This window comes from Mytilus edulis, unplaced genomic scaffold (genome assembly GCF_963676685.1).
Source record: "Mytilus edulis unplaced genomic scaffold, xbMytEdul2.2 SCAFFOLD_284, whole genome shotgun sequence".
NCBI lineage: Eukaryota > Metazoa > Mollusca > Bivalvia > Mytilida > Mytilidae > Mytilus > Mytilus edulis.
In genome coordinates this window covers 37,409-48,771 of record NW_027267330.1, presented here as the reverse complement: position 1 = coordinate 48,771, position 11,363 = coordinate 37,409, and the positions used below count along the sequence as shown (strand labels likewise).

Here is an 11,363-nt window from a genome sequence, read left to right as displayed (position 1 = left end):
TATGGAAATATCTTTTTGATGTGCACAGCTTTTTTTCAATAGAAATTTCTTTGCTGCGCACAATCCTTTCCATTGGAAATGATCTTTTTGTTTTATATAGAATTCTACAATAGAATGCTCTAACACAACAGGCAACTCTTTCCATAATAAAATGATTTATTCAACTTCTGAGAGATAGGAGGTAAATATTAACATATGTCTTTTCAAGGGAAAGGTAAAAGGAGGCACTATTAATCCAAGTGGTGGAGGAGGTATCCTATCATTGGTCATATCTCCATTAATTACCCTGTGGAACTTCTTGTATATGTTTATTTTTGGAAGAAGTTCTCCACCACAAGAACAAAAGAAAGAAGAATCTTCAGAAAAGGAGCAGATGCCCTCAGAATCACCATCAAGTCCAGCTAGCAGAGGTGCTCAACCTCAAAGGTAATTCTTTGCATTTGGGGTCAGATAAATTTTTCTCTTAAAAAATGTCAACAGCAATATTATGAGGGAGACTAGAAACACAGATGCCATCATGGTTGTAAGAATACAAATCAGTGAGGCTTCTGATTGGATGGTATGCTTTTACTTTAGGGGTGGGTTGGGGGGGGGGGGGGGGGGGGAGTCAATTCTCAACAGCACAGTGTATTGCACAAAAGCAAAAAAGGGGGTCAACCCTTTTTAGCTCACCTGGCCGGAAGGGCCAAGTGAGCTTTTCTCATCACTTGGCGTCCGTCGTCTGTCGTCTGTCGTCCGTCGTCGTTGTCCATCGTAGTCGTGGTTAACTTTTGACATTTTGAACTTATTCTAGAGAACCACTGAATTGAATGAAACCAAATATGGCATGAATGTTCCTTATGAGGTGCTGACCAAGTGTTGTTACTTTGTAGCCGATCCATCATCCAAAATGGCCGCCAGCCGGGGACTTAGTTTAACATAGGACCCTATGGGAAATGCATACAAATGACTTCTTCTAGAGAACCACTGAATGGAATGAAACCAAACATAGCATGAATGTTCCTTATGAGGTGCTGATCAAGTGTTGTAACTTTGTAGCCGATCCATCATCCAAGATGGCCGCCAGCGGGGAACTACGTTTAACATAGGACCCTATTGGAAATGCATACAAATGACTTCTAGAGAACCACTGAATGGAATGAAACCCAACTAGTCATGAATGTTCCTTATGAGGTGCTGACCAAGTGTTGTTACTTTGTAGCCCATCCATCATCCAAGATGGCTGCAACCCGGGGCTTAGTTTAACATAGGACCCTATGGGAAAGGCATACAAAAGTCTTCTTCTAGAGAACCAAGGAATTGAATGAAATCAAACATAGCATGAATAGTCTTTTCCTTATGAGATTCTGGCCAAGTGTTGTTACTTTGTAGTCGAATTTTATCTGTTTTTATATGATTTCAAAAACCCATGTAGAGTCAGGTGAGCGATACAGGCTCTTGAGAGCCTCTACTTTAGCTCACCTGGCCTGAAGGGCCAAGTGAGCTTTTCTCATCACTTGGCGTATGTCATCGTCATAGTTAACATTTTACATTTTGAACTTCTTCTAAAGAACCACTGAATGGAATGAAACCAAATATGGCATGAATGTTCCTTATGAGGTGCTGACCAAATGTTGTTACTTTGTAGCCAATCCATCATCCAAGATGGCCGCAGCGGGGACTTAGTTTAACATAGGACCCTATGGGAAATGCATACAAATGACTTCTTTTAGAGAACTGTTAAATGGAATGAAACCAAACATGGCATGAATGTTCCTTATGAGGTGCTGACCAAGTGTTGTTACTTTGTAGCCGATCCATCATCCAAGATGGCCGCCAGCAGGGGACTTAGTTTAACATAGGACCCTATGGGAAATGCATACAAATGACTTCTTTTAGAGAACCGTTAAATGGAATGAAACCAAACATGGCATGAGTGTTCCTTGTGGGGTGCTGACCAAATGTTGTTACTTTGTAGCCGATCCATCATCCAAGACGGCTGCCAGGGGGGGACTTAGTTTAACATAGGACCCAATGGGAAATGCACACAAATAACTTCTTTTAGAGAATTCCTGAATGGAATGAAACCAATCATGGCATGAATATTCCTTATGAGGTGCTGACCAAGTGTTGTTACTTTGTAGCCAATCCATCATCCAAGACAGCCGCCAGCGGGGGACTTAGTTTAACATAGGACCCTATGAGAAATGCATACAAATGATTTCTTTTAGAGGACCACTGAATGGAAAGAAACCAAACATGGCATTAATATTCCTTATGAGGTGTTGACCAAGTGTTGTTACTTTGTAGCTGATCCATCATCCAAGATGGCCGCTAGCGGGGGACGTTCTTTAACATAGGACCCTAAGTGAAATACATACAAATGTCTTCTTTTAGAGAACTACTGAATGGAATGTAACCAAACATAGCATGAATGTTCCTTATGAGGTGCTGACAAAGTGTTGTCACTTTGTAGCCAATCCATCATCCAAGACAGCCGCCAGCGGGGGACTTAGTTTAACATAGGACCCTATGAGAAATGCATACAAATGATTTCTTTTAGAGGACCACTGAATGGAAAGAAACCAAACATGGCATTAATATTCCTTATGAGGTGTTGACCAAGTGTTGTTACTTTGTAGCTGATCCATCATCCAAGATGGCCGCCAGCAGGGGATGTTCTTTAACATAGGACCCTAAGGGAAATACATACAAATGTGTTCTATTAGAGAACTACGGAATGGAATGTAACCAAACATAGCATGAATGTTCCTTATGAGGTGCTGACAAAGTGTTGTCACTTTGTAGATGATCCATCATCCAAGATGGCCGCCAGCGTGGAACTTAGTTTAACATAGGACCTTATGGGAAATGCATACAAATGACTTCTTTTAGAGAACTGTTAAATAGAATTAAACCAAACATGGCATGAATGTTCCTTATGAGGTGCTGACCAAGTGTTGTAATTTGTAGCCAATCCATCATCCAAGATGGCCACCAGCAGGGGACTTAGTTTAACATAGGACACCTGTGGGAAATGCATACAAATGACTTCTTTTAGAGAATTGTTGAATAGAATGAAACCAAACATGGCATGAATGTTCCTTATGAGGTGCTGACCAAATATTGTTACTTTGTAGCCGATCCATCATCCAAGATGGCCGACAGCGGGGGACTTAGTTTAACATAGACCCTAAGGGAAATGCATACAAATGTCTTCTTTTAGAGAACCACTAAATGGAATGAAACCAAACATAGCATGAATGTTCCTTATGAGGTGCTGACCAAGTGTTGTTACTTTGTAGCCGATCCATCATCCAAGATGGCTGCCAGCAGGGGACTTAGTTTAACATAGGACCCTATGGGAAATGCATACAAATGACTTCTTTTAGAGAACCGTTAAATGGAATGAAACCAAACATGGCATGAATGTTCCTTGTGGGTGCTGACCAAATGTTGTTACTTTATAGCCGATCCATCATCCAAGACGGCTGCCAGGGGGGGGACTTAGTTTAACATAGGACCCAATGGGAAATGCATACAAATAACTTCTTTTAGAGAATCACTGAATGGAATGAAACCAAACATGGCATGAATATTCCTTATGAGGTGCTGACCAAGTGTTGTTACTTTGTAGCAAATCCATCATCCAAGACAGCCGCCAGCGGGGGACTTAGTTTAACATAGGACACTATGAGAAATGCATACAAATGATTTCTTTTAGAGAACTGATGAATAGAATGAAACCAAACATGGCATGAATGTTCCTCATGAGGTGCATATCAAGTGTTGTTACTTTGTAGCCGATCCATCATCCAAGATGGCCACCAGCGGGGGACTTAGTTTAACATAGGACCCTAAGGGAAATGCATACAAATGTCTTCTTTTAGAGAACTGTTGAATAGAATGAAACCAAACATGGCATGAATGTTCCTTATGAGGTGCTGACAAAGTGTTGTTGCTTTGTAGCCGATCCATCATCCAAGATGGTCGCCAGCAGGGGACTTAGTTTAACATAGGACCCTTAGGGAAATACATACAAATGACTTCTTTTAGTGAACCACTGAATGGAAAAAAAACAAAAAATAGCATGAATGTTCCTAATGAGATGCTGACCAAGTGTTTTGTTACTTTGTCGCTGATCAAACATCCAAGATGGCCGCCAGTGAGGACTTAGTTTAACAGGACCCTATGGAAAATTCATTCAAATGTCTTCTTGAGGAGAACCACTGAATGGAATGAAATCAAACAGCATAAATGTTTCTTATGAGATGCTGACCAAGTGTTGTTACTTTGTAGCCAATCCATCGTCCAAGATGGCCACCAGCGGGGGATTTAGTTTAACATAGGACCCTATGTGAAATGCATACAAGTCTTCTTTTAGAGCACCACTGAATGGAATGAAACCCAACATAGCATGAATGTTCCTTCTGAAGTGATGACCCAGTTTTGTAACTTTGTAGCCAAATTTTATCTTTTTTTATATGATTTCAAAAACCCAAGTAGAGTAAGGTGAGCGATACAGGCTCTTGAGAGCCTCTAGTTTAGCTCACCTTGCCTGAAGGGCCAAGTGAGCTTTTCTCATCACTTGGCGTCCGTCATCGTCATAGTTAACATTTTACATTTTGAACTTCTTCTAGCGAACCACTGAATGGAATGAAACCAAATATGGCATGAATGTTCCTTATGAGGTGCTGACCAAATGTTGTTACTTTGTAGCCAATCCATCATCCAAGATGGCCGCCAGCGGGGACTTAGTTTAACATAGGACCCTTAGGGAAATGCATACAAATGTCTTCTTTTAGAGAACCACTAAATGGAATGAAACTAAACATAGCTTGAATGTTCCTTATGAGGTGCTGACCAAGTGTTGTTACTTTGTAGCCTATCCATCATCCAAGATGGCCGCCAGCAGGGGACTTAGTTTAACATAGGACCCTATGGGAAATGCATACAAATGACTTCTTTTAGAGAACCGTTAAATGGAATGAAACCAAACATGGCATGAGTGTTCCTTGTGGGGTGCTGACCAAATGTTGTTACTTTGTAGCCGATCCATCATCCAAGACGGCTGCCAGGGGGGGACTTAGTTTAACATAGGACCCAATGGGAAATGCATACAAATAACTTCTTTTAGAGAATCACTGAATAGAATGAAACCAAACATGGCATGAATATTTCTTATGAGGTGCTGACCAAGTGTTGTTACTTTGTAGCAAATCCATCATCAAAGACAGCCGCCAGCGGGGGACTTAGTTTAACATAGGACCCTATGAGAAATGCATATAAATGATTTCTTTTAGAGGACCACTGAATGGAAAGAAACCAAACATGGCATTAATATTTCTTATGAGGTGTTGACCAAGTGTTGTTACTTTGTAGCTGATCAATCATCCAAGATGGCCGCCAGCAGGGGACGTTCTTTAACATAGGACCCTAAGGGAAATACATACAAATGTTTTCTATTAGAGAACTACGGAATGGAATGTTACCAAACATAGCATGAATGTTCCTTATGAGGTGCTGACAAAGTGTTGTCACTTTGTAGCCGAACTATCATCCAAGATGACCACCAGCGTGGAACTTAGCTTAACATAGGACCTTATGGGAAATGCATACAAATGACTTCTTTAAAAGAACTGTTAAATAGAATTAAACCAAACATGGCATGAATGTTCCTTATGAGGTGCTGACCAAGTGTTGTAATTTGTAGCCAATCCATCATCCAAGATGGCCGCCAGCAGGGGACTTACTTTAACATCGTCCCTTTGGGAAATGATACAAATGACTTCTTTTAGAGAACAGTTGAATAGAATGAAACCAAACATGGCATGAGTGTTCCTTGTGGGGTGCTGACCAAATGTTGTTACTTTGTAGCCGATCCATCATCCAAGATAGCCACCAACAGGGGACTTAGTTTAACATAGGACCCGATGTGAAATGCATACAAATGACTTCTTTTAGAGAACTGTTGAATAGAATGAAACCAAACATGGCATGAATGTTCCTCATGAGGTGCTAATCAAGTGTTGTTACTTTGTAGCCAATCCATCATCCAAGATGGCCACCAGCAGGGGACTTAGTTTAACATAGGACCCTATGGGAAATGCATACAAATGACTTCTTTTAGAGAATCACTGAATGGAATGAAACCAAACATGGCAAGAATATTCCTTATGAGGTGCTGACCAAGTGTTGTTACTTTGTAGCCAATCCATCATCCAAGACAGCCGCAAGCGGGGGACTTAGTTTAACATAGGACCCTATGAGAAATGCATACAAATGATTTCTTTTATAGGACCACTGAATGGAAAGAAACCAAACATGGCATTAATATTCCTTATGAGGTGTTGACCAAGTGTTGTTACTTTGTAGCTGATCCATCATCCAAGATGGCTGCCAGTGGGGGATTTAGTTTAACATAGGACCCTATGGGAAATGCATACAAATGACTTCTTTTAGAGAACCTTTAAATGGAATGAAACCAAACATGGCATGAGTGTTCATTGTGGGGTGCTGACCAAATGTTGTTACTTTGTAGCCGATCCATCATCCAAGGCGGCTGCCAGGGGGGGACTTGGTTTAACATAGAACCCAATGGGAAATGCATACAAATAACTTCTTTTAGAGAATCACTGAATGGAATGAAACCAAACATGGCATTAATATTCCTTATGAGGTGTTGACCAAGTGTTGTTACTTTGTAGCTGATCCATCATCCAAGATGGCCGCCAGCAGGGGACGTTCTTTAACATAGAACCCTAAGGGAAATACATACAAATGTGTTCTATTAGAGAACTACGGAATGGAATGTAACCAAACATAGCATGAATGTTCCTTATGAGGTGCTGACAAAGTGTTGTCACTTTGTAGATGATCCATCATCCAAGATGGCCGCCAGCGTGGAACTTAGTTTAACATAGGACCTTATGGGAAATGCATACAAATGACTTCTTTTAGAGAACTGTTAAATAGAATTAAACCAAACATGGCATGAATGTGCCTTATGAGGTGCTGACCAAGTGTTGTAATTTGTAGCCAATCCATCATCCAAGATGGCCGCCAGCAGGGGACTTAGTTTAACATAGGCCCCTTTGGGAAATGCATACAAATGACTTCTTTTAGAGAACTGTTGAATAGAATGAAACTAAACATGGCATGAATGTTCCTTATGAGGTGCTGACCAAATGTTGTTACTTTGTAGCCGATCCATCATCCAAGATGGCCACCAGCAGGGGACTTAGTTTAACATAGGACCCTTAGGGAAATGCATACAAATGTCTTCTTTTAGAGAACCACTAAATGGAATGAAACCAAACATAGTATGAATGTTTCTTATGAGATGCTGACCAAGTGTTTTGTTACTTTGTCGCTGATCAAACATCCAAGATGGCCACCAGTGAAGACTTAGTTTAACAGGACCCTATGGAAAATTCATTCAAATTTCTTCTTGAGGAGAACCACTGAATGGAATGAAATCAAACATAGCATAAATGTTTCTTATGAGATGCTGACCAAGTGTTGTTACTTTGTAGCCGATCCATCATCCAAAATGGCCGCCAGCGGGGGATTTAGTTTAACATAGGACCCTATGTGAAATGCATACAAAAGTCTTCTTTTAGAGCACCACTGAATGGAATGAAACCCAACATAGCATGAATGTTCCTTATGAAGTGATGACCAAGTTTTGTAACTTTGTAGCCAAATTTTATCTTTTTTTATATGATTTCAAAAACCCAAGTAGAGTCAGGTGAGCGATACAGGCTCTTGAGAGCCTCTAGTTTTTGTGGGGGGAGGGGTTCAATTGGCAACAGCATAGTGCATTGGACAAAAGCAAAAAATATATCAATTCAAATCATATAACCTCTTCTTAGTTTTTTGACTACATTTATTCTGTGTCTGAAACCTATTGTGTGTCAAATATTTGATTACAATTCAAATTCAGACCTGTATCAAGTGCAAATATTGTGTCCATTTTTGCCCAAACTGTTCAAGGGTGGATCTTTGCGGCCGTCTGAGCTGTGCTCAGCAAAGCAATTGATTTTTTTACCATATAAATTTGTATTATAGACATTATACCTTCTTTTAGAACTGGCTTTATTTGGTATGCAACAGACAAGGTACCCTATCAAAAATTCATTGTAAATAATTGCTCAATTGTAACCTATAGGACCAATCAGAAGTGCAAATGGTAGATTCTCTTTTTTTTCATCCAATCAGTTTGGTCCCACTACCCCAGTTATGGTCTTCTGTATTAAAAGCTTTGTTTACACAATAAAATGTGTGTGGTAAATACCAATTCATTGGAAGTCAACGCAGTTGTATTTGATATTGGCACATCTCCTTTTGTATATATATAGTGCTTGGCTCTGTCCCTCAATTCTGCTCCACTGTCTTTGAAACCTGCAATATATCAAAATAGCACTTGAACAAGATGGTTATGGTTCTCAGAAATTATTGAAATTATTTTGTATGAGGTCTTACATGCTATATTTGACCTTGACCTCTGTTTATAAAAAGCCATCACCTTATGATTCCAAAACAACCACTTATGCACTATGTTAACCTTGTAATCCATTTTTGTAATTAGTGTCTGTCATCTCTGCAATTTTTAACTTCACTTTATTGATCTAATTTCAGTGCTTACCAAAGAAGACCATTAAGGACAGATGGAAATGTACGACGATTAACAGATATGATAGATGATGATGATGATGAAAATGCAACTTGGAATGGAAACTCTACACAGCAAATGTAGAGACAATATATGTTGTGAAAATTTTACAGTAAAATATGTATGCAGACAATTTTTCTCAAAATGAAACAAGAATTATATTTATTTATAAGTATGAACTATGAAGATTTTGGATTTGATAGTCAGCATGGTCAGCTATTAAAAATAGAAAACTTTGCCTTAATCCAATCAATCAGATTTTACTGATAGTATATTATTGCTGGCATGACAGTATTTTTTTTCTTTTAAAGGATTGTGTTAAAAACTACAAAAGGAAGAAAAATACCTACTTAGTACATCTAAAAAAGGGACAACAGCAATGCAATGCCGTTATCTGGAAAAACAGGGAAAAACTAGAATGATACAAGGATAGACAAAAGTTTGTCAGATATTTAAAATGAGGCTTTGCCAGTTACTGTTGATTGATTTATTTTCGTGGGTACCAATTTTCGTGGATTGAGGAAAATTTAGGAAAAATGAGGCATATTCGTGGATATTTAATTTCGTGATTTTGGTAAAGTCTGCATTCATTCCTTTAGAATATTTGTAATTCGTTGAACATTTAAATTTGTGGTTCCCCTGTACCCACGAATTTCACGAAATTAGTATCCAACAAATATTAATGAATCCACAGTAACAGATATGCAAGGATGATTATGATCTAAAGTAATCTTTATTTAGATAATTCTTAATGGGAAGGCAAGTCTTTTTTATCTTTTATTATTTTAAATTGAGATCAGTCATAACTTATATTGGTAAATGCATCATTAAATTTTCATTTGTTTTTTATCAAAATCATGTGACTGAGGGATATGATATAAATTGTATTATTTGAAACAGTGGGTAATTATTGATAATGTATTTATAACCTGTTACAAAGATGGCAATAATATGACTTTTTTTATTTTTTTTTGGCATTTGGTGTTATTTGCAGTTCTGTATCTTAAAATACCATTTTAAAGTGGAAGAACAGACAGTTCTTAGTTGTGATGATTAATTTAATAACATTTGTAGTTAAATTATATATTGGAATAAAAATATGAAAGCTGTCTCTGGACTTATTGCCATGAAGTATATGTAATATATTTGTGTTCCTTTGCCAGAAAGAATTAATTCAAATGTGGAAAATTCTGTTTTTATACGACCGCAAAATTTGAAAAAATTTTCGTCGTATATTGCTATCACGTTGGCGTCGTCGTCGTCGTCGTCGTTGGCGTCCGAATACTTTTAGTTTTCGCACTCTAACTTTAGTAAAAGTGAATGGAAATCTATGAAATTTTAACACAAGGTTTATGACCACAAAAGAAAGGTTGGGATTGATTTTCGGAGTTTTGGTCTCAACATTTTAGGAATTAGGGGCCAAAAAGGGCCCAAATAAGCATTTTCTTGGTTTTCGCACTATAACTTTAGTTTAAGTTAATAGAAATCTATGAAATTTTGACACAAGGTTTATGACCACAAAAGAAAGGTTGGGATTGATTTTGGGAGTTTTGGTTCCAACAGTTTAGGAATTAGGGGCCAAAAAAGGGCCCAAATTAACATTATTCTTGGTTTTCGCACAATAACTTTAGTTTAAGTAAATAGAAATCAATGAAATTTAAACACAAGGTTTATGACCACAAAAGGAAGGTTGGTATTGATTTTGGGAGTTTAGGTCCCACCAGTTTAGGAATTAGGGGCCAAAAAGGGACCCAAATAAGCATTTTTCTTGGTTTTCGCACCATTACTTTAGTATACATTTTGTAAGTAAATAGAAATCTATGAAATTTAAACACAAGGTTTATGACCATAAAAGGAAGGTTGGTATTGATTTTGGGAGTTTTGGTCCCAACAGTTTAGGAATATAGGGCCCAAAGGGTCCACAATTAAACTTTGTTTGATTTCATCAAAAATTGAATAATTGGGGTTCTTTGATATGCCGAATCTAACTGTGTATGTAGATTCTTAATTTTTGGTCCCGTTTTAAAATTGGTCTACATTAAGGTCTGAAGGGTCCAAAATTAAACTTAGTTTGATTTTAACAAAAATTGAATCCTTGGGGTTCTTTGATATGCTGAATCTAAAAATGTACTTAGATTTTTTTATTATTGGCCCAGTTTTCAAGTTGGTCCAAATCAGGGTCCAACATTAAACTTTGTTTGATTTCATCAAAAATTGAATAATTGGGGTTCTTTGATATGCCAAATCTAACTGTGTATATGTAGATTCTTAATTTTTGGTCTCGTTTTAAAATTGGTCTACATTAAAGTCCAAAGGGTCCAAATTAAACTAAGTTTGATTTTAACAAAAATTGAATTCTTGGGCCTCTTTCATATGCTGAATCTAAACATGTACTTAGATTTTTGATTATGGGCCCAGTTTTCAAATTGGTCCAAATCAGGATCCAAAATTATTATATTAAGTATTGTGCAATAGCAAGAAATTTTCAATTGCACAGTATTCAGCAATAGCAAGAAATCTTCAATTGCACAGTATTGTGCAATAGCAAGAAATCTTCAATTGCACAGTATTGTGCAATAGCAAATATTTTCAATTGCACAGTATTGCACAATAGCAAGAAATATCTAATTGCACAATATTGTGCAATAGCAAGAAATTCCAATTGGATTTCAATTGGAGTTATCTTTCTTTGTCCATAAAAGTAGTTGAA

General features: G+C 37.8%; 1 protein-coding gene across 1 annotated transcript; it reads left to right on the top strand.

The window, feature by feature from the left end:
- The first annotated feature begins 186 nt into the window (after positions 1–186).
- Positions 187–9,762, top strand: LOC139505185 (UBX domain-containing protein 4-like). Its single transcript, XM_071294948.1, has 2 exons — positions 187–426; positions 8,620–9,762. Exons 1-2 carry the CDS (start codon positions 305–307, stop codon positions 8,735–8,737), a joined length of 240 nt encoding a protein of 79 aa, XP_071151049.1. The 5' UTR covers positions 187–304; the 3' UTR covers positions 8,738–9,762.
- The last annotated feature ends 1,601 nt before the right edge of the window (positions 9,763–11,363 follow it).

Coding starts and splice junctions, on each gene's coding strand:
- LOC139505185 (XM_071294948.1), top strand. CDS start 305: ATGTTTATTTTTGGAAGAAGTTCTCCACCACAAGAACAAAAGAAAGAA. Junction 427..8,619: donor AGAGGTGCTCAACCTCAAAG/GTAATTCTTTGC, acceptor ATCTAATTTCAG/TGCTTACCAAAGAAGACCAT.